Source organism: Melospiza melodia, unplaced genomic scaffold (genome assembly GCF_035770615.1).
Source record: "Melospiza melodia melodia isolate bMelMel2 unplaced genomic scaffold, bMelMel2.pri scaffold_286, whole genome shotgun sequence".
NCBI classification, from domain to species: domain Eukaryota; kingdom Metazoa; phylum Chordata; class Aves; order Passeriformes; family Passerellidae; genus Melospiza; species Melospiza melodia.
In genome coordinates, this window is record NW_026948605.1 from 66,981 (window position 1) to 93,047 (window position 26,067).

Below are 26,067 nucleotides of genomic sequence, written 5' to 3' on the forward strand. Positions count from 1 at the left end.
CAAAATTTGCCCAAAAAAATCCCCCAAAAATTGGGAAAAAAAAAACCAAAAAATTCCACAAAAAATCCACAAAAATTCCAAAATAATCTCAAAAAAATCGCCAAAAATTCCACAAATATTGCCCAAAGAATGGCCAAACAAAATCCCCAAAAATTCCCCAAAAATTGCAAAAGAAAAATTGCAAAACTTGCAAATCTAGGGACGCAAAAATCCCCAAATTTACCCCAAAAAGATCCAAAATATTCCCAAAAAAATCCCAAAAAATTACACAAAATAGTACCCCAAAATAATCGCCAAAAAGTTCCACTAAAATTTAAAAAAAATTGTGAAAATTTTTCAGAAAAATTGCAAAAAATTCACAAAAAATCCCAAATTTCGCCCAAAAAATTCCCAAAATATTCTCCCAAAATTCCCCAAAAATTCCCAAAATAAATGCAAAAAAATCCCCAAAAATTCCACAAAATTTGCAAAAGAAAAATCCCAAAAATTGCACATCTAGGGACACAGAAATCCCAAAATATTCCCTAAATATTCCCCAAAAAATCCCCCAAAACTCCCAAAATAATCTGCCAAAATTTGCCCAAAAATCCCCCCAAAAATTCCACAAAAATTGCAAAAAACCTCAAAAAACATTTCCAAAAAAGTCAAATTCCAAAAAAATTGTACAAATAATTCAAAAAAAGAAAAAAAATTTACAAAAAAATCCAAAAACTTTAAAAAATCACCAAAAATCGAACAATTTTTTTTTAATCACAAATTTTTATTGCAAAAATAATTGCAAGGAAAAAGTAAAATATCGCAAAAATCACAAAAAAAATCTGAATTATTTGCCAAAAAAATTCCGAAAAATTTGCAAAAATATTGCAAAAAAAATCAAAAAAATTGCAAAAAAAAATTTTAAAGAGGCTGCAAAACATCTCCCAAAAAGCTGCAAAAAGTTCCCAGAAGAATCCCCTGCAATTCCACAAAAATCCCAAAAATCCCCAAAATCCCAAATCCCCCAAATTCCCAAATTCCCCCGGAATCTGCAGCAATTAAAGAATTTTTGTTGGTGCAAGGCAAAGACAGAGCCGGGAAATTCTTTGGGGTTTTTGGGATTTTTGGGGAAATTTGGGGGATTTGGAGGAGATTTGGGATTTTTGGGGTGGATTTGGGGAATTTTGGGGTGATTTGGGGGGTTTTGGGTGGATTTTGGGGTGGATTTGGGGCAGATTTGGGGGTTTGGGGGGGATTTGGAGGAGATTTGGGATTTTTGGGGTGGATTTGGGGAATTTTGGGGGATTTTGGGGAGGATTTTGGGAGGATTTTGGGGTGGATTTGGGGAATTTTGGGGTGATTTTGGAGTGGATTTGGGGAGGTTTGGGGTGGATTTTGGGGTGGATTTGGGGCACGTTTGGGGGGTTTGGGGTGGATTTGGGGGTTTTGGGGTGATTTTGGGGCGGTTTTGGGGATTTTTGGGAGAATTTTGGGAGCATTTTGGGGCAGATTTGGGGCAGTTTGGAGGTTTGGGGTGGATTTGGGATTTTGGCGGGGTTTTGGGGCAGTTTTGGGGTGGGTTTGCAGGATTTGGGGGTGAATTTTGGGGGGATTTCGGGTGGATTTGGGGTGGACTTAGGGGGGATTTGGGTTTTTTTGGGTGGATTTTGGGGTGGATTTGGGGCAGTTTTGTGGTTTTGGGTGGATATCAGGTGGATTTGTGATTTTGAGGTGGATTTTGGGGCGCTTTGGGGCAGTTTCAGGGTTTTGGGGCAATTTTGGGGTTTTATGGGGAATTTGGAGTGAGTTTGGGGCAGTTTTGGGTGGATTTCGGGTGAAATTGGGAGGATTTTTGGGGAATTCTGGGGTGATTTGATGGGGTTTTGTTGGGATTTGGGTAATTTTGGTGGATTTTGGGGGATATGGGGAATTTTGGGGGATTTGTGGGTTTTTGGGGTGGATTTGGGGGAATTCTGTGATAATTTGAGGGTTCTATGAGGGGGATTTGGGTGATTTTGTGGATTTCGGGTGATTTGGGGGGCATTTGGTGTTTTTGAGGTGGATTTGGGGGAATTTTGGGGTGATTTGTGGGGGTTTGGGGCGGATTTCGAGGAATTCTGTGGTGATTTTGGGGTTTTATGAGGGGGATTTGGGTGATTTTGGTGGATTTTGGGAGATTTCGGAGGATTTTTTGCCGATTTTGGGGGAGTTGTGGGGGAATTTTGGGGGGGGATTTTGGGAGATTTGGGGTGATTTGAGTTTTTTTTTGAGGGGGATTTGGGTGATTTTGGTGGATTTTGGGGAATATGGGGAATTTTGCGGTGATTTGTGGATTTTGGGATGGATTTTTGGGAATTCTGTGGTGATTTCGGGGTTTTATGAGGGGAATTCGGTGATTTTGGTGGATTTTGGGAGATTTCGGTGGGTTTTTTGCCGATTTTGGGGGAGTTGTGGGGGAATTTTGGGGGGCATTTTGGGAGACTTGGGGTGATTTGAGGTTTTGTTGAGGGGGATTTGGGTGGTTTTGGTGGATTTTGGGGAATATGGGGAATTTTGCGGTGATTTGTGGGTTTTGGGATGGATTTTTGGGAATTCTGTGGCGATTTCGGGGTTTTATGAGGGGAATTGGGTGATTTTGGTGGATTTGGGGTGATTTCGGTGGATTTTATTTTGCCGATTTTGGGGAGTTTTGGGGGAATTTGGGGGGATTTGGGCGATTTTGAGGAATTTTGGGATGACTTGAGGGTTTTCGGAGAGAATTTTGCAAGAATCCCGTGGATTTGTGGCCGATTTGGGGGTTTTTCTGCTCCATTTTCGAGGATTTTTCCGCGATTTTTGAGGTCCCCTCACAGCACTTGGCCCCGCCCTTAACCCCGCCCCTTGTAATGATTGACACCCGCCTCACCCAATCCGCTCCGCGCGGTGCACGCCGGGAGTTGTAGTCCCGCCCCTCGCAATGATTGACACCCGCCTCACCCAATCCGCTCCGCGCGGTGCACGCCGGGAGTTGTAGTCCCGCCCCTTGTCCGCCATTTCCCCCCCCCCCCCGTTCCCTCCCCGGTACCGGCGGGGCCCGGGGGGGGCTCCGGGAGCGCGGGGGGGTCCCGGTGCTCCCGGGGGGGCCCCGAGGGGGGCGGGGGGGGAGGGGAAGGGTGGGGGAGGGGAGGGGGAAGGGGGGGGGGGCGCCGAACCCGCCGCCCCCTCCCCGAGCGCGGAGCGGCCCCGGCGGCGCAAAATGGCCACGGCTCTGCACAAACCGCTGAAATGGTGAGTGAGGGGCGGCGGGGGCACCGCGAGCACCGGCAGGGCACGGGGGGAACCGGGGGGAGCCGGGCAGGGCCCCCGCGGGACCCGGTACCGGCAACGGGAACGGGAGGGGATGGGGATGGAGACCCCCGGTAACGGGAGGGGATGGAGACCCCCGGTAACGGGGAATGGAGGGGATGGAGACCCCCGGTAACGGGAGGGGATGGACACCCCCGGTAACGGGGAATGGAGGGGATGGAGACCCCCGGTAACGGGAATGGAGGGGATGGAGACCCCCGGTAACGGGGAATGGAGACCCCCGGTAACGGGAATGGAGGGGATGGACACCCCCGGTAACGGGGAATGGAGACCCTCGGTAACGGGGAATGGAGGGGATGGAGACCCCCGGTAACGGGGAATGGAGACCCTCGGTAACGGGGAATGGAGGGGATGGAGACCCCCGGTAACGGGAGGGGATGGAGACCCCCGGTAACGGGGAATGGAGGGGATGGAGACCCCCGGTAACGGGAGGGGATGGACACCCCCGGTAACGGGGAATGGAGGGGATGGAGACCCCCGGTAACGGGAACGGGAGGGGATGGAGACCCCCGGTAACGGGGAATGGAGACCCCCGGTAACGGGAATGGAGGGGATGGAGACCCCCGGTAACGGGGAATGGAGACCCTCGGTAACGGGGAATGGAGGGGATGGAGACCCCCGGTAACGGGAATGGAGGGGATGGAGACCCTCGGTAACGGGGAATGGAGGGGATGGAGACCCCCGGTAACGGGGAATGGAGGGGATGGAGACCCCCGGTAACGGGGAATGGAGACCCCGGTAACGGGAATGGAGGGGATGGAGACCCCGGTAACGGGAACGGGAGGGGATGGAGACCCCCGGTAACGGGAACGGGAGGGGATGGAGACCCCCGGTAATGGGAACGGGAGGGGATGGAGGTTCGATACCGGTAACGGTACCGGCACCGGGAGGGACCCGGTTGAGCTGGAGATTCGGTACCGGCACCGGGAGGGACCCCGGTACCGACGGGGAGGGAGCCGGTGAGGATCAGGACCCGGTACCGGCGGGGATTGGGATCCGGTGAGGGTGGGGACCCGGTACCGACGGGGATGGAGGCTCCGCTAGAGGGGGGATGGAGCCGGTACCGGCGGGATGGACCCGGCAGGGATGGAGGTGCCGGTACCGGCGGGATGGACCCGGTGAGGATGGAGGTGCCGGTACCGGTAGGGAGGAGCCCCCGGTACCGGCAGGGATGGACCCGGTGTGGGTGGAACCCCCGGTACCGGCAGGGATGGACCCGGTGTGGGTGGAACCCCCGGTACCGGCAGGGATGGACCCGGTGGGGATGGAACCCCCGGTACCGGCAGGGATGGACCCGGTGGGGATGGGGATCCGGTACCGGCAGGGATGGACCCGGTGTGGGTGGAACCCCCGGTACCGGCAGGGATGGACCCGGTGTGGGTGGAAACCCCGGTACCGGCAGGGATGGACCCGGTGGGGATGGAACCCCCGGTACCGGCAGGGATCCGGCGATGGGGATCCGGTACCGGCCGGGACTGGAGCTCCGGTACGGGCGGGGATGGGGGTCCGGGGATCCGGGGATCCGGTACCGGCCGGGATTGGAGCTCCGGTGCCGGCGGGGATGGGGTCCCGGTACCGGCCGGGATGGACCCGGTGGGGATGGGGATCCGGGGATCCGGTACCGGCCGGGATTGGAGCTCCGGTGGTGGCGGGGGCGGGGATGGGGCTCCCGGGATCAGAGTTCCGGTAGCGGTCGGGATGGACCCGGCGGGGATGGGGATCCCGGGATGGGGTCCCGGTACCGGCTGGGAGAGACGGGGGCAGATGGGGATCCCGGGCTGGGGTCCCGGTACCGGCTGCGGAGCCCGGGGGGGAGATGGAGATCCCGGGCTGGGGTCCCGGTACCGGCTGCGGAGCCCGGGGGTGGGTCCCGGTACCGGCGGGGATGGAGATCCCAGGGTTGGGGGTCCCGGTACCGGTCGGGATGGACCCGGTGGGGATGGGGATCCGGGGACTGGAGCACCGGTACCGGCAAGGAGGGACCGGCAGGGTTGGGGATCTCGGGGGTGCGGATCTGGTGCTGCCCGGGGTGGAGCTCCGGTACCGGCGGGGATGGGGGTACCGGGATTGGAGCTCCGGTACCGGCGGGGGTGGGGGTACCGGGATTGGAGCTCCGGTAGTGGCAGGGATGGGGGTACCGGGATTGGAGCTCCGGTAGTGGCAGGGATGGGGGTACCGGGATTGGAGCTCCGGTACCGGCGGGGATGGGGGTACCGGGATTGGAGCTCCGGTACCGGCGGGGATGGAGCTCCGGTACCGGCGGGGATGGGGGTACCGGGATTGGAGCTCCGGTACCGGCGGGGATGGGGGGTACCGGGATTGGAGCTCCGGTACCGGCGGGGATGGAGCTCCGGTACCGGCGGGGATGGGGGTACCGGGATTGGAGCTCCGGTACCGGCGGGGATGGGGGTACCGGGATTGGAGCTCCGGTACCGGCGGGGATGGGGGTACCGGGATTGGAGCTCCGGTACCGGCGGGGATGGGGGGTACCGGGATTGGAGCTCCGGTACCGGCGGGGATGGACCTGCAGGGGATGGAGATCCCGGGGCTGGGGTCCCGGTACCGGCGGGGATGGACCTGGAGGGGATGGAGGTCCCGGGGCTGGGGTCCCGGTACCGGCGGGGATGGGGATCCGGTACCGGCAGGGATGGACCCGGCAGGGATGGGGTCCCGGTACCGGCGGGGATGGACCCGGCAGGGATGGGGGTCCCGGTACCCGGCGGGGATGGGGTCCCGGTACCGGTGGGGATGGACCCGGCAGGGATGGGGTCCCGGTACCGGCGGGGATGGGGATCCGGTACCAGCAGGGATGGGGTCCCGGTACCGGCGGGGATGGACCCGGCAGGGATGGGGTCCCGGTACCGGCAGGGATGGACCCGGCAGGGATGGACCCGGCAGGGATGGGGTCCCGGTACCGGCGGGGATGGACCCGGCAGGGATGGACCCGGCGGGGATGGGGTCCCGGTACCGGCGGGGATGGGGATCTGGTACCGGCGGGGATGGGGTCCCGGTACCGGCGGGGATGGACCCGGCAGGGATGGGGGTCCCGGGGCAGGAGCTCCGGTACCGGCCGGGACGGGGATCCCGGGATCAGAGCTCCGGTACCGGCCGGGACGGGGATCCCGGGATCAGAGCTCCGGTACCGGCGGGGCTGGACCTGGAGTGGATGGGGTCCAGGGACAGGAGCTCCGGTACCGGCAGGGATGGGGGTCCCAGGATGAGGTCCCGGTACCGGCAGGGATGGAGATCCCGGGAATGGGTCCCGGTACCGGCTGGGTGTGGATCCTGGGGTGGGGTCCCGGTACCGATGGGGATCCTGGGGTTGGGTCCCGGTACCGATGGGGGGATCCTGGGGTTGGGTCCCGGTACCGATGGGGATCCTGGGGTTGGGTCCCGGTACCAATGGGGATCCCGGGAATGGGGTCCCGGTACCGATGGGGATCCTGGGGTTGGGTCCCGGTACCGATGGGGATCCTGGGCTGGGGTCCCGGTACCGATGGGGATCCTGGGGTTGGGTCCCGGTACCGATGGGGGGATCCCGGGAATGGGGTCCCGGTACCGATGGGGATCCTGGGGTTGGGTCCCGGTACCGATGGGGATCCTGGGGTTGGGTCCCGGTACCGATGGGGATCCTGGGGTTGGGTCCCGGTACCGATGGGGATCCTGGGGTTGGGTCCCGGTACCGATGGGGATCCTGGGGTTGGGCCCCGGTACCGATGGGGATCCTGGGGTTGGGTCCCGGTACCGATGGGGATCCTGGGGTTGGGTCCCGGTACCGATGGGGATCCTGGGGTTGGGTCCCGGTACCGATGGGGGGATCCTGGGGTTGGGTCCCGGTACCGATGGGGGGATCCTGGGGTTGGGTCCCGGTACCGATGGGGATCCTGGGGTTGGGTCCCGGTACCGATGGGGATCCTGGGGTTGGGTCCCGGTACCGATGGGGATCCCGGGAATGGGGTCCCGGTACCGATGGGGGTCCTGGGGTTGGGTCCCGGTACCGGCTGGGATGGGGATCCTGGGGTTGGGTCCCGGTACCGATGGGGATCCTGGGGTTGGGGTCCCGGTACCGATGGGGATCCCGGGAATGGGGGTCCCGGTACCGATGGGGATCCCGGGAATGGGGTACCGGTACCGATGGGGATCCCGGGAATGGGGTCCCGGTACCGATGGGGATCCTGGGGTTGGGTCCCGGTACCGGCTGGGATGGGGATCCCGGGAATGGGGTCCCGGTACCGATGGGGATGGGGATCCTGGGGTTGGGTCCCGGTACCGATGGGGATCCTGGGGTTGGGGTCCCGGTACCGATGGGGATCCTGGGGTTGGGGTCCCGGTACCGATGGGGATCCTGGGGTTGGGTCCCGGTACCGATGGGGATCCTGGGGTTGGGGTCCCGGTACCGATGGGGTATTTACCTTGGAGTACCCTTGGTAGCAGCGAGGGTGAAGCTGCAGTTCCGGTCCCAGTCCCGGTTCTGATCCCAGTCCCGGTTCTGATCCCAATCCTGGTCCCATTCCCGGTTCCGATCCCAGTCCCGGTTCCGATCCCAGTCCCGGTTCTGATCCCAGTCCCGGTTCCGGTCCCAGTCCCGGTTCCGATCCCAGTCCCGGTTCCGATCCCAGTCCCGGTTCCGATCCCAGTCCCGGTTCCGATCCCAGTCCCGGTTCCGATCCCAGTCCCGGTTCTGATCCCAGTCCCGGTTCCGATCCCAGTCCCGGTTCCAGTCCCAGTCCCGGTTCTGATCCCAGTCCCGGTTCCGATCCCAGTCCCGGTTCCAGTCCCAGTCCCGGTTCCGATCCCAGTCCCGGTTCCAGTCCCAGTCCCGGTTCCGATCCCAGTCCCGGTTCCGATCCCAGTCCCGGTTCCGGTCCCAGTCCCGGTTCCAGTCCCAGTCCCGGTTCCGATCCCAGTCCTGGTTCCGGTCCCAGTCCCGGTTCCGATCCCAGTCCCGGTTCAAATCCCGATCCTGATCCCAGTCCCGGTTCCAGTCCCAGTCCCGGTTCCGATCCCAGTCCCGGTTCCGATCCCAGTCCCGGTTCCAGTCCCAGTCCCGGTTCTGATCCCAGTCCTGGTTCCAGTCCCAGTCCCGGTTCCAGTCCCAGTCCCGGTTCCGATCCCAGTCCCGGTTCCGATCCCAGTCCCGGTTCCGATCCCAGTCCCGGTTCCAGTCCCAGTCCCGGTTCTGATCCCAGTCCCGGTTCCGATCCCAGTCCCGGTTCTGATCCCAGTCCCGGTTCCGATCCCAGTCCCGGTTCCGATCCCAGTCCCGGTTCCGATCCCAGTCCCGGTTCCAGTCCCAGTCCCGGTTCCGATCCCAGTCCCGGTTCCGATCCCAGTCCTGGTTCCGATCCCAGTCCCGGTTCTGATCCCAGTCCCGGTTCCGATCCCAGTCCCGGTTCCAGTCCCAGTCCCGGTTCTGATCCCAGTCCCGGTTCCAGTCCCAGTCCCGGTTCCGATCCCAGTCCCGGTTCCAGTCCCAGTCCCGCTTCCGATCCCAGTCCCGGTTCCGATCCCAGTCCCGGTTCCAGTCCCAGTCCCGGTTCCAGTCCCAGTCCCGGTTCCGATCCCAGTCCCGGTTCAAATCCCGATCCTGGTCCCAGTCCCAGTCCTGATCCCAGTTCTAGTCCCGGTTCTGATCCTGGTCTCGGTCCCAATCCCAGTCACGGTCCTGGTTCCGGTCTCAGTCCCGATCCCGATCCCGGTTCCAATCCCGGTCCTGGTTCCAGTCTCAGTCTGGATCTCAATCTTGGTTCCAGTTCCGGTCCTGGTTCTGGTCTCAGTCCCAGTCCCGATCCTGATCCCGGTTACGATCCCAGTTCTGATCCCGGTTCCGGTCCTGGTCTCGGTCCCAATCCCGATTCCAGTTCCAATCCCAGTCCCAATCCCAGTCTTGGTCCCCGTTCCAGTCCCAGTCCTGATCCCAGTTCTAGTCCCGGTTCTGATCCTGGTCTCGGTCCCGATCCCAATCGCGGTCCTGGTTCCGGTCTCGGTTCCAGTCCCAATCCCGGTCACGATCCCGGTTCTGGTTCCGGTCTCAGTTCCAGTCCCAATCCCGGTTCCAATCCCCGTCCCGGTTCTGGTCTCGGTTCCAGTCCAATCCCGGTCACGATCCCGGTTCTGGTTCCGGTCTCAGTTCCAGTCCCAATCCCGGTTCCAATCCCCGTCCTGGTTCTGGTCTCGGTTCCAGTCCCAATCCCAGTCACGATTCCGGTTCTGATCCCGGTTCAGATCCCAGTTCCGATCCTGGTCTCGGTCCCAATCCCAGTTCCAATCCCGGTCCCAGTCCTGGTTCTGATCCAAATCCTGATTCCAGTCTCACTCTCTGTCCTTATCTCACTCTCTGTCCTTATCTCACTCCCAATCCCGGTTCCAATCCCAATCCCGGTCCCAATCCCAGTTCCAATCCCGGTCCCAGTCCTGGTTCCGATCCCAGTCCCGGTCCCGATCCCGGTTCCGATCCCAATCCCAGTTCCAATCCTGGTCTCAATCCCCGTCCTGGTCCCAGTCCTGGTCCTGATCTCAGTCCTGGTCCCGGTCCCGGTTCCGATCCCGGTTCCAGTCCCGGTCCCAGTCCCGGTCCCGGTCCTGGTCCTGATCTCAATCCTGGTCCCGGTCCCGGTTCCAGTCCCGGTCCCGGTCCTGGTCCTGATCTCAATCCTGGTCCCGGTCCCGGTTCTGATCCCGGTTCCAGTCCCGGTCTCTGTCCTAATCCCGGCCCCAATCCCGGTTCCAGTCCCGGTCCCGGTCCCAATTCTCGTCCTGATCTTGATCCTGGTCCTAATCCCGGTTCCAGTCTCAGTCTCGGTCCAAATCCCGGTTCCAGTTCCAATCCCAGTCCCAATCCCAGTCCTGGTCCCAATCCCAGTTCCAATCCCGGTCCCGGTCCCGATCCCAATCCCGGTCCCGGTCCCGGTCCCGGTCCCGATCCCGATCTTGATCCCAATCCCGGTTCTGGCCCCGCCCTCTTTGCTCTGGCCCCGCCCCTGGGGGATCTGGAGGGGATTTTGGGGGGCCCCGGGCAGATTCTGGGGGGTCCCGAGGTGATTTTGGGGATTTTGGGGAGTCCCGAGGTGATTTTGGGGGGTCCCGAGGTGATTTTGGGGGGTCCCGAGGTGATTTTGGGGATTTTGGGGGGTCCTGGGGGATTTTGGGGGGATTTGGGGGGATTTTGGGGGGGTCCCGAGGTGATTTTGGGGAGTCCCAGGGGATTTTGGGGGGTCCCGAGGTGATTTTGGGGATTTTGGGGGTCCTGGGGGGATTTTGGGGGGTCCCGAGGTGATTTTTGGGGGGTCCCGAGGTGATTTTGGGGAGTCCCAGGGGATTTTGGGGAGTCCTGAGGTGATTTTGGGGATTTTGGGGCGTCCTGGGTGGATTTTGGGGGGTCCCGAGGTGATTTTGGGGAGTCCCGGGGGATTTTGGGGAGTCCCGAGGTGATTTTGGGGATTTTGAGGGGTCCTGGGTGGATTTTGGGGGGTCCCGAGGTGATTTTGGGGAGTCCCGGGGATTTTGGGGAGTCCCGAGGTGATTTTGGGGATTTTGGGGGGGTCCTGGGGGGATTTTGGGGGGATTTGGGGGGATTTTGGGGGGGTCCCGAGGTGATTTTGGGGAGTCCCAGGGGATTTTGGGGGGTCCTGGGGGGATTTTGGGGGGATTTGGGGGGATTTTGGGGGGGTCCCGAGGTGATTTTGGGGAGTCCCAGGGGATTTTGGGGGGGTCCTGGGGGATTTTGGGGGGTCCTGGGGGGATTTTGGGGGGTCCCGAGGTGATTTTGGGGGGTCCCGAGGTGATTTTGGGGATTTTGAGGGGTCCTGGGTGGATTTTGGGGGGTCCCGAGGTGATTTTGGGGTGTCCGCGGGGATTTTGGGGAGTCCCGAGGTGATTTTGGGGGGTCCCGAGGTGATTTTGGGGAGTCCCGGGGGATTTTGGGGAGTCCCGAGATGATTTTGGGGATTTTGAGGGGTCCTGGGTGGATTTTTGGGGGGTCCCCGAGCTGATTTTGGGGTGTCCCGGGCGATTTTGGGATTTTGGGGGGTCCCGAGGTGATTTGGGGGATTTTGGGGGGTCCCGGGCAGATTTTGGGGATTTTGGGGGGTCCCGAGCTGATTTTGGGGGGTCCCGAGGTGATTTTGGGGTGTCCCGGGGGATTTTGGGGTGTTCTGGGACAAGATTTGGGGGGTCCCAGGGGGATTTTGGGTGTGTCCCGAGGGGATTTGGGGAATATTGGGGGGTCCCGAGGGATTTTGGGGTGTCCTGGGCTGATTTAGGGATTTTGGGGGTCCCGGGAGGGGATTTGGGGAATTTTGGGGTGCCCTGGAGGATTTTGGGGGGATCCCCGGGTGATTTGGGGGATTTTGGGGTGTCCGGGGCTGATTTAAGAGATTTTTTTGGGGATTTTGGGGTGTTCTGGGACAAGATTTGGGGGTCCCAGGGGGATTTTGGGCGCATTTGCGGTGGATTTAGGGGGAATATTGGGGCGGATTTGGGGGGGATTTTGGGGTGGATTTTGAGGGATTTTGGGGCGGATTTCGGGGGATTTTGGGGCGGATTTTGGGGTGTATTTTGAGCGGAGTTTGGGGAATTTTGCAGGAATTTTGGGGGTATTTGGGGGCAGATTTTGGGGGTATTTTAGGGGGATTTGGGGCGGATTTTGGGCGGATTTTGGGGTGGATTTTGGGTGTATTTTGTGCGGATTTCGGGGTGGATTTTGAGCGGAGTTTGGGGGATTTTGGGGGGGATTTTGTGGGCATTTCGGGGGCAGATTTTGTTGTGGATTTTTGGGGAATTTTGCCGGAATTTTTGGGGGTGTTTTGTGGGTATTTGGGGGGTGGATTCTGTTGCAGATTTTGGCTGGATTTTGGGCGGATTTTGTGGGCATTTGGGGCGGATTTTGGGGGTATTTGGGGGCAGATTTATGGGGGTATTTTGTGGGGATTTGGAGGCAGATTTTGGGGGTATTTTGTGGGGATTTTGAGTGGATTTGGAGCGGATTTTGGGTGGATTTTGAGCGGAGTTTGGGGGATTTTGGGGGCGGATTTTTGGGGGAATTTTGTGGGTATTTGGGGGGTATTTTAGGGGGATTTTGGGGGTATTTGGGGGCGGATTTTTGGGGGTATTTTGTGGGTATTTGGGGGGTATTTTAGGGGGATTTTGGGCGGATTTTGCGCGGATTTTTGGGTGGATTTTGGGGGTATTTGGGGGCGGATTTTGCTGTGGATTTGGGGTGTATTTTGAGCGGATTTCGGGGTGTATTTTGAGCGGAGTTTGGGGGATTTTGGGGCGGATTTTGTGGGCATTTTGGGGGCAGATTTTGTTGTGGATTTTTGGGGAATTTTGCCGGAATTTTTGGGGGTGTTTTGTGGGTATTTGGGGGGTGGATTCTGTTGCAGATTTTGGCTGGATTTTGGGGGTATTTTGTGGGCATTTGGGGGCGGATTTTGGGGTATTTGGGGGCAGATTTATGGGGGTATTTTGTGGGGATTTGGAGGCAGATTTGGGGGTATTTTGTGGGGATTTTGGGTGGATTTGGAGCGGATTTTGGGTGGATTTTGAGCGGAGTTTGGGGGATTTTGGGGCGGATTTTTGGGGGAATTTTGGGGGTATTTTGGGGGTATTTGGGGGCGGATTTTGGGGGTATTTGGGGGCAGATTTTTGGGGGTATTTTGTGGGTATTTGGGGGGTATTTTAGGGGGATTTTGGGCGGATTTTGCGCGGATTTTTGGGTGGATTTTGGGGGTATTTGGGGGCGGATTTTGCTCTGGATTTGGGGTGTATTTTGAGCAGATTTCGGGTGTGTATTTTGAGCGGAGTTTGGGGGATTTTGGGGCGGATTTTGTGGGCATTTTGGGGGCAGATTTTGTTGTGGATTTTTGGGGAATTTTGCCGGAATTTTTGGGGGTGTTTTGTGGGTATTTGGGGGGTGGATTCTGTTGCAGATTTTGGCTGGATTTTGGGCGGATTTTGTGGGCATTTGGGGGCGGATTTTGGGGGTATTTGGGGGCAGATTTATGGGGGTATTTTGTGGGGATTTGGAGGCAGATTTTGGGGGTATTTTGTGGGGATTTTGGGTGGATTTGGAGAGGATTTTGGGTGGATTTTGAGCGGAGTTTGGGGGATTTTGGGGCGGATTTTTGGGGGAATTTTGGGGGTATTTTGGGGGTATTTGGGGGCGGATTTTGGGGGTATTTGGGGGCAGATTTTTGGGGGTATTTTGTGGGTATTTGGGGGGTATTTTAGGGGGATTTTGGGCGGATTTTGCGCGGATTTTTGGGTGGATTTTGGGGGTATTTGGGGGCGGATTTTGCTGTGGATTTGGGGTGTATTTTGAGCGGATTTCGGGGTGGATTTTGAGCGGAGTTTGGGGGATTTTGGGGCGGATTTTGTGGGCATTTCGGGGCAGATTCTGCGGGAGTTTTGGGGCGGATTTCGGGGCGGATTTTGTGGGGGATTTTGGGGGTTCAGGCGGGTGCCCCCGCAGCCTGGGCGAGGAGTTCTACCGCGAGGCGCTGGAGCACTGCCGCAGCTACAACGCGCGGCTCTGCGCCGAGCGCAGCCTCCGCCTGCCCTTCCTGGACGCGCAGACCGGCGTGGCGCAGAGCAACTCCTACATCTGGATGGACAGCGCCCACCGGCGCCCCCGGTGAGACCCCCGGCATGGGCAGGGACCCCCGGGACCCCCGGGGAATGGGGAGGGGACCCCCAAAATGGGGAGGGACCCCCGGGAATGGGGAGAGACCCCCGGGAATGGGGAGGGACCCCAGAGCAACTCCTACATCTGGATGGACAGCGCCCACCGGCGCCCCGGTGAGACCCCCGGCAATGGGGAGAGACCCCGGGACCCCCGGGAATGGGGAGGGACCCCCAAAATGGGGAGAGACCCCCGGGAATGGGGAGGGACCCCAGAGCAACTCCTACATCTGGATGGACAGCGCCCACCGGCGCCCCGGTGAGACCCCCGGCATGGGCAGGGACCCCCGGGACCCCCGGGAATGGGGAGGGACCCCCAAAATGGGGAGAGACCCCCGGGAATGGGGAGAGACCCCCGGGAATGGGGAGGGACCCCCGGGAATGGGGAGAGACCCCCGGGAATGGGGAGGGACCCCCAAAATGGGGAGGGACCCCCGGGAATGGGGAGAGACCCCCGGGAATGGGGAGGGGACCCCCAAAATGGGGAGTGACCCCCGGGAATGGGGAGGGACCCCCAAAATGGGGAGGGACCCCCGGGAATGGGGAGGGACCCCCAAAATGGGGAGGGACCCCCGGGAATGGGGAGGGACCCCCAAAATGGGGAGAGACCCCCAAAATGGGGAGGGATGCCCGGGATGGGGAGAGACCCCCGGGAATGGGGAGAGACCCCCGGGAATGGGGAGGGACCCCCAAAATGGGGAGGGACCCCCAAAATGGGGAGAGACCCCCGGGAATGGGGAGGGACCCCCGGGAATGGGGAGGGACCCCCGGGAATGGGGAGAGACCCCCGGGAATGGGGAGGGACCCCAGAGCAACTCCTACATCTGGATGGACAGCGCCCACCGGCGCCCCGGTGAGACCCCCGGGAATGGGGAGAGACCCCCAAAATGGGGAGGGACCCCCGGGAATGGGGAGGGACCCCCGGGAATGGGGAGGGACCCCCAAAATGGGGAGTGACCCCCGGGAATGGGGAGAGACCCCCGGGAATGGGGAGGGGACCCCCGGGAATGGGGAGGGACCCCCAAAATGGGGAGGGACCCCCGGGAATGGGGAGGGACCCCCGGGAATGGGGAGGGACCCCCAAAATGGGGAGAGACCCCCGGAATGGGGAGGGACCCCCAAAATGGGGAGAGACCCCCGGGAATGGGGGAGAGACCCCCGGGAGTGGGCAGGGACCCCTGGAGTGGGCAGGGACCCCCCGGGAATGGGGAGAGACCCCCAAAATGGGGAGAGACCCCTGGAGTGGGCAGGGACCCCCATGGGACCCCTGAAATGGGGAGAGACCCCCGGGAGCCCCTGGGGACCCCCGAGATTGGGGAGGAACCCATGGGATGGGAGAGAGACCCCCGGGAATGGGGAGAGACCCCCGGGATGGGGAGAGACCCCCAGGTCAGGTCAGTTTGGGGTCAGGGTCACTCTGTGGTCACTCTGTGGTCACTGTGGTCACTCTGGGGGTTCAGTGGTCACTCAGTGGTCACTCAGTGGTCACTGTGGTCACTGTGGTCACTCTGTGTCCATCCCCAGGCCACTGCCCCGGCCAGCTGTACTCGTACCCCGTGGGGTCAGTCTGGGGGTGCAGTGGTCACTCTGGGGGTTCAGTGGTCACTCTGGGGGTTCAGTGGTCACTGTGGTCACTCTGTGGTCACTGTGGTCACTCAGTGGTCACTCTGTGTCCATCCCCAGGCCACTGCCCCGGCCAGCTGTACTCGTACCCCGTGGGGTCACTCTGGGGGTGCAGTGGTCACTCTGGGGGTGCAGTGGTCACTCAGTGGTCACTCTGTGGGTGCAGTGGTCACTCTGGGGGTGCAGTGGTCACTCAGTGGTCACTCAGTGGTCACTCAGTGGTCACTCTGTGTCCATCCCCAGGCCACTGCCCCGGCCAGCTGTACTCGTACCCCGTGGGGTCAGTCTGGGGGTTCAGTGGTCACTCTGGGGGTGCAATGGTCACTCTGGGGGTGCAGTGGTCACTCTGTGGTCACTCAGTGGTCACTGTGGTCACTCAGTGGTCACTCTGTGTCCATCCCCAGGCCACTGTCCCGGCCAGCTGTACTCGTACCCCGTGGGGTCAGTCTGGGGGTTCAGTGGTCACTCTGGGGGTTCAGTGGTCACTCTGGGGGTGCAGTGGTCACTCTGTGGTCACTCTGTGGGTGCAGTGGTCACTGTGGTCACTCAGTGGTCACTCTGTGTCCATCCCCAGGCCACTGTCCCGGCCAGCTGTACTCGTACCCCGTGGGGTCAGTTTGGGTCACTCTGTGAGATCAGGATCACTCTGGGGGTTCAGTGGTCAGTGTGGTCACTCTGGGGGTTCAGTGGTCACTCAGTGGTCACTCAGTGGTCACTGTGGTCACTCAGTGGTCACTCTGTGTCCATCCCCAGGCCACTGCCCCGGCCAGCTGTACTCGTACCCCGTGGGGTCACTCTGGGGGTTCAGTGGTCACTCAGTGGTCACTCAGTGGTCACTCAGTGGTCACTCTGTGTCCATCCCCAGGCCACTGCCCCGGCCAGCTGTACTCGTACCCCGTGGGGTCACTCTGGGGGTGCAGTGGTCACTCTGTGGTCACTCTGGGGGTTCAGTGGTCACTCAGTGGTCACTCTGGGGGTTCAGTGGTCACTCAGTGGTCACTCTGTGTCCATCCCCAGGCCACTGCCCCGGCCAGCTGTACTCGTACCCCGTGGGGTCAGTCTGGGGGTTCAGTGGTCACTCTGGGGGTTCAGTGGTCACTCTGGGGGTGCAGTGGTCACTGTGGTCACTCTGTGGTCACTGTGGTCACTCAGTGGTCACTCTGTGTCCATCCCCAGGCCACTGCCCCGGCCAGCTGTACTCGTACCCCGTGGGGTCAGTTTGGGTCACTCAGTGGTCACTCTGGGGGTTCAGTGGTCACTCTCGGGGTGCAGTGGTCACTCTGTGGGTGCAGTGGTCACTCTGTGGGTGCAGTGGTCACTGTGGTCACTCAGTGGTCACTCTGTGTCCATCCCCAGGCCACTGCCCCGGCCAGCTGTACTTGTACCCCGTGGGGTCAGTCTGGGGGTGCAGTGGTCACTCTGGGGGTTCAGTGGTCACTCAGTGGTCACTCAGTGGTCACTGTGGTCACTCAGTGGTCACTCTGTGTCCATCCCCAGGCCACCGTCCCGGCCAGCTGTACTCGTACCCCGTGGGGTCACTCTGGGGGTTCAGTGGTCACTCTGGGGGGTGCAGTGGTCACTCTGGGGGTGCAGTGGTCACTCAGTGGTCACTCAGTGGTCACTGTGGTCACTCAGTGGTCACTCTGTGTCCATCCCCAGGCCACTGCCCCGGCCAGCTGTACTCGTACCCCGTGGGGTCACTCTGGGGGTTCAGTGGTCACTCTGGGGGTGCAGTGGTCACTCTGGGGGTGCAGTGGTCACTCAGTGGTCACTCAGTGGTCACTCAGTGGTCACTCAGTGGTCACTCTGTGTCCATCCCCAGGCCACTGCCCCGGCCAGCTGTACTCGTACCCCGTGGGGTCAGTTTGGGTCACTCAGTGGTCACTCTGTGGGTGCAGTGGTCACTGTGGTCACTCAGTGGTCACTGTGGTCACTCAGTGGTCACTCTGTGTCCATCCCCAGGCCACTGCCCCGGCCAGCTGTACTCGTACCCCGTGGGGTCAGTTTGGGTCACTCAGTGGTCACTCTGTGGGTGCAGTGGTCACTGTGGTCACTCAGTGGTCACTGTGGTCACTCAGTGGTCACTCTGTGTCCATCCCCAGGCCACTGCCCCGGCCAGCTGTACTCGTACCCCGCCCGGTGCTGGCGCAAGAAGCGGCGCCTGAACATCCTGGAGGCGCCGAGGCTGCGGCCGTGTGAGTGCGGCCGGGGAGCGGGGACACGGGGGGACACGGGGGGACACGGACACGGGGGGACACGGACACGGGGGGGGACACGGGGGGGACACGGACACGGGGGGACACGGGGGGGGACACGGACATGGGGGGGACACGGACACGGGGGGGGGGGACACGGGGGGACACGGGGGGACACGGGGGGACACGGGGGGACACGGGGGGGGGGGGACACGGACACGGGGGGACACGGGACACGGGGGGACACGGGGGGGACACGGGGGGACACGGACACGGACACGGGGGGACACGGGGGGGGGACACGGACACGGACACGGGGGGGACACGGACACGGGGGGGGGGACACGGGGGGACACGGACACGGGGGGACACGGGGGGACACGGGGGGACACGGACACGGGGGGACACGGACACGGGGGGGGACACGGACACGGGGGGGGGACACGGACACGGGGGGACACGGACACGGACACGGGGGGACACGGGGGGGGGGACACGGACACGGACACGGGGGGACACGGACACGGGGGGGGGGGACACGGACACGGGGGGGGGGACACGGACACGGGGGGACACGGGGGGGACACGGGGGGGCACGGACACGGGGGGACACGGACACGGGGGGACACGGACACGGGGGGGACACGGGGGGACACGGGGGGACACGGACACGGGGGGACACGGACACGGGGGGGGACACGGACACGGGGGGGGGGACACGGACACGGGGGGACACGGACACGGACACGGGGGGGACACGGGGGGGGGACACGGACACGGGGGGACACGGGGGGACACGGACACGGGGGGGGGGACACGGACACGGGGGGGACACGGGGGGACACGGACACGGGGGAGGGACCGGGGGGACACGGGGGACACGGACACGGGGGGGGGACACGGACACGGGGGGGGGACACGGACACGGGGGGGGGACACGGACACGGGGGGGACACGGGGGGACAACGGACACGGGGGGGGGACACGGACACGGGGGGGGGGACACGGACACGGGGGGGACACCGGGGGGACACGACACGGGGGGGGGACACGGACACGGGGGGGGGACACGGACACGGGGGGGGGACACGGACACGGGGGGGGGGACACGGGGGGGGGGACACGGACACGGGGGGGACACGGGGGGGGGGACACGGACACGGGGGGGGGACACAGGGTGGGGGGGGCCACGGGGGGACACGGACACGAGGGGGGGGGACACGGACACGGGGGGGGACACGGGGGGACACGGGGGGGGGGACCACGGGGGGGGGACACGGGGGGGACACGGGGGGGACACGGGGGGGACACGGGGGGACACGGGGGGACACGGAGGGGCTGGAGCGGTCAGGGAGTGGCTGGAGAGGTCAGAGGGTGGCCAGAGGGTGGCCGGAGTGGTCAGAGGGTGGTCAGAGTGGTCAGAGGTGGTCAGAGTGGTCAGAGGGTGGTCAGAGGGTGGCCAGAGGGTGGCCGGAGTGGTCAGAGGGTGGTCAGAGTGGTCAGAGGGTGGTCAGAGTGGTCAGAGGGTGGTCAGAGTGGTCAGAGGGTGGACAGAGGGTGGACAGAGTGGTCAGAGGGTGGACAGAGGGTGGACAGAGGGTGGACAGAGGGTGGCTGGAGTGGTCAGAGGGTGGTCAGAGGTGGCCGGAGAGTGGTCAGAGGGTGGTCAGAGTGGTCAGAGGGTGGTCAGAGTGGTCAGAGGGTGGACAGAGGGTGGTCAGAGGGTGGTCAGAGTGGTCAGAGGGTGGTCAGAGTGGTCAGAGGGTGGACAGAGGGTGGACAGAGTGGTCAGAGGGTGGACAGAGGGTGGTCAGAGGGTGGTCAGAGTGGTCAGAGGGTGGACAGAGTGGTCAGAGGGTGGACAGAGGTGGTCAGAGGGTGGTCAGAGTGGTCAGAGGGTGGACAGAGGGTGGCCGGAGTGGTCAGAGGGTGTCTGCAGTGGCCAGAGGGTGGACAGAGGGTGGACAGAGGGTGGCCAGAGTGGTCAGAGGGTGGTCAGAGGGTGGTCAGAGGGTGGACAGAGGGTGGTCAGAGGGTGGTCAGAGTGGTCAGAGGGTGGACAGAGGGTGGCTGGAGTGGTCAGAGGGTGGCCAGAGTGGTCAGAGGGTGGACAGAGGGTGGTCAGAGGGTGGTCAGAGTGGTCAGAGGGTGGTCAGAGGGTGGCTGGAGTGGTCAGAGGGTGGTCAGAGGGTGGCTGAGTGGTCAGAGGGTGGTCAGAGTGGTCAGAGGGTGTCTGCAGTGGCCAGAGGGTGGTCAGAGGGTGGCCGGAGAGTGGCCAGGGGGTGGCCAGAGTGGCTGGAGCGGTCAGAGTGTGTCCAGAGGGTGGTCGGAGCGTGTCCAGAGTGTGTCCAGCGCGTGTCTTGAGTGTCCGGAGTGTGTCCAGCGTGGCTGGAGCGTGTATGAAGAGTGGCCAGAGTGGCCTGAGGGTGGCCAGAGCGTGTCGGGAGCGTGTCGGGAGCGTGTCCATAGCGTGTCCATAGCGTGTCCATAGCGTGTCCATAGCGTGTCGATAGCGTGTCCGTGCCCGCGGTGCCCGCGGTGCCGCTCTCTCTCACGGCCGTGTTGGTGCCCTGCAGACCTGGAGGCGCCGCTGCGCAGGGAGGGGGCCTCTGCCCGAGGGGGCCGGTGCTGGAGGCGCTGCTGAGCGCCGAGACCCCCGAGACCCCCGAGAGGCCCCCGAGCCGCCGGTCAGTCCGTGTGTCCGTCTGCGTGTGTCGTCTGTCCGTCTGCGTGTGTCCGTGTGTGTGTGTGTGTGTGTGTGTGTCCGTCTGTGTGTCCGTCTGTGTGTCCGTCTGTGTGTCCGTCTGTGTGTCCGTCTGTCCGTCCGTGTGTGTGTGTGTGTGTGTGTGTGTGTGTGTGTATCCATCTGTGTGTCCGTCTGTGTGTCCGTCTGCGTGTGTCCGTCTGTGTGTGTGTGTGTCCATGTGTGTGTCCGTCTGTGTGTGTCCGTCTGTGTGTGTGTGTGTCCATGTGTGTGTCCGTCTGTGTGTCCGTCGTGTGTGTCCGTCTGTCCGTCCGTGTGTGTGTGTGTGTGTGTGTGTGTGTGTGTGTATCCATCTGTGTGTCCGTCTGTGTGTCCGTCTGTGCGTGTCGTCTGTGTGTATCCATCTGTGTGTCCGTCTGTGTGTGTGTGTGTCCGTGTGTGTGTCCGTGTGTCCGTCCGTGTCTGTGTGTCCGTCTGTGTGTCCGTCCGTGTGTGTGTCCATGTGTGTGTGTCCGTCTGTCCGTGTGTGTGTGTCCGTGTGTGTGTGTCCGTGTGTGTGTCCGTGTGTGTGTGTCCGTCTGTGTGTCCGTCTGTGTGTCCGTCTGTGTGTCCGTGTGTGTGTCCGTGTGTGTCTGTGTGTGTGTCCGTGTGTGTGTCCGTCTGTGTGTGTCCGTCTGTGTGTCCGTCTGTGTGTCCGTGTGTGTGTCCGTGTGTGTCTGTGTGTGTGTCCGTGTGTGTGTCCGTCTGTGTGTGTCCGTCTGTGTGTCCGTGTGTGTGTCCGTCTGTCCGTCTGTGTGTCCGTGTGTGTGTGTCCGTGTGTGTCTGTGTGTGTGTCCGTGTGTGTGTCCGTCTGTGTGTGTCCGTCTGTGTGTCCGTGTGTGTGTCCGTCTGTGTGTCCGTCTGTCCGTGCTGAGCGCGGAGACCCCCGAGACCCCCGAGGAGGCCCCCGAGCCGCCGGTCAGTCCGTCTGTCCGTCTGCGTGTGTCCGTCTGTGGTGTGTATCCGTCTGTGTGTCTGTCCGTGTGTCCGTCTGTCCGTGCTGAGCGCCGAGACCCCCCGAGAAGAGACCCACAGACCCACCGGTCAGTCTGTGTGTCTGTCCGTGTGTCCATCTGTCCATCTGTGTGTGTGTCCATCTGTGTGTCCCGTCTGTCTGTCCGTGTGTCGTGTGTGTGTGTCCATCTCTCCATCTGTCCATGTGTGTCCGTACCTCAGTTTCCCCTAAATCTCTGATTTCCCCCGAATTTCCCCCAAAAAATCCCCAAATTCCCCCCAAAATCCTGATTTCCCCCCCCAAATTCCCAACTTCCCCAAAATCCCAATTTTCCCCCAAAAATCCCCAATTTCCCCAAATCCCCCGATTTCCCCAAAATCTCAAATTCTTCCAAAATTCCGATTTTCCCCAAAAATCCTGAATTTCCCCCAAAATCCCCAATTCCCCCAAATCCTGATTTCCCTCCAAAAAATCCCCCAAATCCCAATTTCTCCCAAATTTCCCCAAAATCTCCAAAATCCCAATTTCCCCCCAAAATCCCTGAATTTCCCCCCCAAATCCGACAAATCCCGATTTCCCTGAATTTCCCTGAAATCCCCCAAAATCCCGAATATTCCCCAAACTCTCCAAATCCCTCCAAATCCCTGATTTTCCCCCCAAATTTCCCCCCAAAATCCCTGTTTTTCCCGATCTCCCGTTGATTTTCCTCCTTTTTCCCGATTTCCCGGTTTATTTTCCTGATTTCGCGCTGTTTTTCCCGTTTGATTTTCCCCGGTTTATTTTTCTCATTTCCTGTTTATTTTCCCAATTTCCCGTTTATTTCCCCGTTTATTTCCCGTTGATTTTCCCGATTTCCCGTGGTTTTTGCCCCGTTTTTCCCATTTTTTCCCCGTTTTCCCCGATTTGGCTGTTTTCCCCGTTGATTTTCCCGTTTCCCGTTGTTTTCCCCCAGAAGGCGCCCCCGGCCGAGTTCCCGGTTGATTTTCCCGTTTGTTTCCCGTTTTTTCCCCGTTGATTTTCCCGATTCCGGGTGTTTTTCCCCCAGAAGGCGCCCCCGGCCGAGTTCCCGGTTGATTTTCCCGTTTGTTCCCGTTTTTTCCCCGTTGATTTTCCCGATTTCCCGTGTTTTTCCCCCAGAAGGCGCCCCCGGCCGAGTTCCCGGTTGATTTTCCCGTTTGTTTCCCGTTTTTTCCCCGTTGATTTTCCCGATTTCCGTGTTTTTCCCCCCAGAGAGCGCCCCCGGCCGAGTTCCCGGTTGATTTTCCCGTTTGTTTCCCCGTTTTTTCCCGTTGATTTTCCCGATTCCGGGTGTTTTTCCCCAGAAGGCGCCCCGGCCGAGTTCCCGGTTGATTTTCCCCGTTTGTTTCCCGTTTTTTCCCCGTTGATTTTCCCGATTCCGGGTGTTTTTCCCCCAGAAGGCGCCCCCGGCCGAGTTCCCGGTTGATTTTCCCGTTTGTTTCCCGTTTTTTCCCCGTTTTTCCCGATTTCGGGTGTTTTTCCCCCAGAAGGCGCCCCCGGCCGAGTTCCCGGTTGATTTTCCCGTTTGTTTCCCGTTTTTTTCCCCCGTTGATTTTCCCGATTCCGGGTGTTTTTCCCCCAGAAGGCGCCCCCCATCGGCCGAGTTCCCGGTTGATTTTCCCGTTTGTTTCCGTTTTTTCCCCGTTGATTTTCCCGATTTCCCGTGTTTTTCCCCCAGAAGGCGCCCCCGGCCGAGTTCCCGGTTGATTTTCCGTTTGTTTCCCGTTTTTTCCCCGTTGATTTTCCCGATTCCGGGTGTTTTTCCCCAGAAGGCGCCCCGGCCGAGTTCCCGGTTGATTTTCCCGTTTGTTTCCCGTTTTTTCCCCGTTGATTTTCCCGATTCCGGGTGTTTTTCCCCCAGAAGGCGCCCCCGGCCGAGTTCCCGGTTGATTTTCCCGTTTGTTCCCGTTTTTTCCCCGTTTTTCCCCGATTTCCGGGTGTTTTTCCCCAGAAGGCGCCCCGGCCGAGTTCCCGGTTGATTTTCCGTTTGTTTCCCGTTTTTTCCCCGTTGATTTTCCCGGTTTTCGGGTGTTTTTCCCCCAGAAGGCGCCCCCGGCCGAGTTCCCGGTTGATTTTCCCGTTTGTTTCCCGTTTTTTCCCCGTTGATTTTCCCGATTTCGGGTGTTTTTCCCCCAGAAGGCGCCCCCGGCCGAGTTCCCGGTTGATTTTCCCGTTTGTTTCCCGTTTTTTCCCCGTTGATTTTCCCGATTTCCCGTGTTTTCCCCCAGAAGGCGCCCCCGGCCGAGTTCCCGGTTGATTTTCCCCGTTTGATCCCGTTTTTTCCCCGTTGATTTTCCCGATTTCGGTGTTTTTTCCCCCCAGAAGCGCCCCCGGCCGAGTTCCCCGGTTGATTTTCCCGTTTGTTTCCGTTTTTTCCCCGTTTTTTCCCGATTTCGGGTGTTTTTCCCCCAGAAGGCGCCCCGGCCGAGTTCCCGGTTGATTTTCCCGTTTGTTTCTCGTTTTTTCTCCGTTGATTTTCCCGATTTCGGGTGTTTTTCCCCCAGAAGGCGCCCCCGGCCGAGTTCCCGGTTGATTTTCCCGTTTGATCCCGTTTTTTCCCCGTTGATTTCCCGATTTCGGGTGTTTTTCCCCAGAAGGCGCCCCCGGCCGAGTTCCGGTTGATTTTCCCGTTTTTTCCCCGTTGATTTTCCCGATTTCGGGTTTTTTTCCCCCAGAAGGCGCCCCCGGCCGAGTTCCCGGTTGATTTTCCCGTTGTTTCCCGTTTTTTTCCCCGTTGATTTTCCCGATTTCGGGTGTTTTTCCCCCAGAAGGCGCCCCCGGCCGAGTTCCCGGTTGATTTTCCCGTTTGTTTCCCGTTTTTTCCCCGTTGATTTTCCCGATTCCGGGTGTTTTTCCCCCAGAAGGCGCCCCCGGCCGAGTTCCCGGTTGATTTTCCCGTTTGATCCCGTTTTTTCCCCGTTTTTCCCGATTTCCCGTGTTTTTCCCCCAGAAGGCGCCCCCGGCCGAGTTCCCGGTTGATTTTCCGTTTGTTTCCCGTTTTTTCCCCGTTTTTCCCGATTTCGGGTGTTTTTCCCCAGAAGGCGCCCCGGCCGAGTTCCGGTTGATTTTCCGTTTGTTTCCCGTTTTTTCTCCCCGTTGATTTTCCCGATTTCCCGTGTTTTTCCCCAGAAGGCGCCTCCGGCCGAGTTCCCGGTTGATTTTCCCGTTTGTTTCCCGTTTTTTCCCCGTTGATTTTCCCGATTTCGGGTGTTTTTCCCCCAGAAGGCGCCCCCCGGCCGAGTTCCCGGTTGATTTTCCCCGTTTGTTTCCCGTTTTTTCCCCGTTGATTTTCCCGATTCCGGGTGTTTTTCCCCAGAAGGCGCCCCCGGCCGAGTTCCGGTTGATTTTCCCGTTTGTTTCCCGTTTTTTCCCCGTTTTTCCCGATTTCGGGTGTTTTTCCCCCAGAAGGCGCCCCGGCCGAGTTCCCGGTTGATTTTCCCGTTTGTTTCCCGTTTTTTTCCCCGTTTTTCCCGATTTCCCGTTGTTTTCCCCAGAAGGCGCCCCCGGCCGAGTTCCCGGTTGATTTTCCCGTTTGTTTCCCGTTTTTTCCCGTTTTTCCCGATTTCGGGTGTTTTTCCCCCAGAAGGCGCCCCCTGGCCGAGTTCCCGGTTGATTTTCCCGTTTGTTTCCCGTTTTTTCCCCGTTGATTTTCCCGATTTCCGTGTTTTTCCCCAGAAGGCGCCCCGGCCGAGTTCCCGGTTGATTTTCCCGTTTGTTTCCCGTTTTTTCCCCGTTGATTTTCCCGATTTCGGGTGTTTTTCCCCCAGAAGGCGCCCCCGGCCGAGTTCCCGGTTGATTTTCCCCGTTTGTTTCCCGTTTTTTCCCCGTTGATTTTCCCGATTTCGGGTGTTTTTCCCCCAGAAGGCGCCCCCGGCCGAGTTCCCGGTTGATTTTCCCGTTTGTTTCCCGTTTTTTCCCCGTTTTTCCCGATTTCGGGTGTTTTTCCCCCCAGAAGGCGCCCCCGGCCGAGTTCCCGGTTGATTTTCCCGTTTGTTTCCCGTTTTTTCCCCGTTGATTTTCCCGATTTCCGGTGTTTTTCCCCCAGAAGGGCGCCCCCGGCTGAGTCCCGGTTGATTTCCCGTTTGTTCCGTTTTTTCCGTTGATTTCCGATTTCCGTGTTTTCGGGCCCCGCCGAGTTCCGGTGATTTCCCGTTTGTTTCCGTTTTTTCCCCATTGATTTTCCGATTCCCGTTGTTTTCCCCAGAAGGCGCCCCCGGCCGAGTTCCCGGTTGATTTTCCGTTTGTTTCCTGTTTTTTCCCCGTTGATTTTCCCGATTTCCCGTGTTTTTCCCCAGAAGGCGCCCCCGGCCGAGTTCCCGGTTGATTTTCCCGTTTGTTTCCCGTTTTTTCCCCGTTGATTTTCCGATTTCGGGTGTTTTTCCCCCAGAAGGCGCCCCCGCCGAGTTCCCGGTTGATTTTCCCGTTTGTTTCCCGTTTTTTCCCCGTTGATTTTCCCGATTCCGGTGTTTTTCCCCAGAAGGCGCCCCCGGCCGAGTTCCCGGTTGATTTTCCCGTTGTTTCCCGTTTTTTCA

At 60.2% G+C, this 26,067-nt stretch overlaps 1 protein-coding gene across 1 annotated transcript; it reads left to right on the forward strand.

Moving 5' to 3' along the window:
- Positions 1-3,144: 3,144 nt before the first annotated feature.
- On the forward strand, positions 3,145-22,494 carry LOC134433981 (zinc finger protein neuro-d4-like). The gene is made up of 5 exons (XM_063182661.1): positions 3,145-3,243; positions 13,793-13,952; positions 17,726-17,819; positions 20,396-20,506; positions 22,470-22,494. Exons 1-4 carry the CDS (start codon positions 3,212-3,214, stop codon positions 20,461-20,463), a joined length of 354 nt encoding a protein of 117 aa, XP_063038731.1. The 5' UTR covers positions 3,145-3,211; the 3' UTR covers positions 20,464-20,506; positions 22,470-22,494.
- Positions 22,495-26,067: the final 3,573 nt, after the last annotated feature.

Bases quoted from the DNA above. Each gene is read 5' to 3' on its own strand.
- LOC134433981 (XM_063182661.1), top strand. From the start codon at position 3,212: ATGGCCACGGCTCTGCACAAACCGCTGAAATG. The intron at 3,244-13,792 runs GTGAGTGAGGGG...GTGCCCCCGCAG, and splicing joins CTGCACAAACCGCTGAAATG to CCTGGGCGAGGAGTTCTACC. The intron at 17,820-20,395 runs GTGAGTGCGGCC...GGTGCCCTGCAG, and splicing joins GGCGCCGAGGCTGCGGCCGT to ACCTGGAGGCGCCGCTGCGC.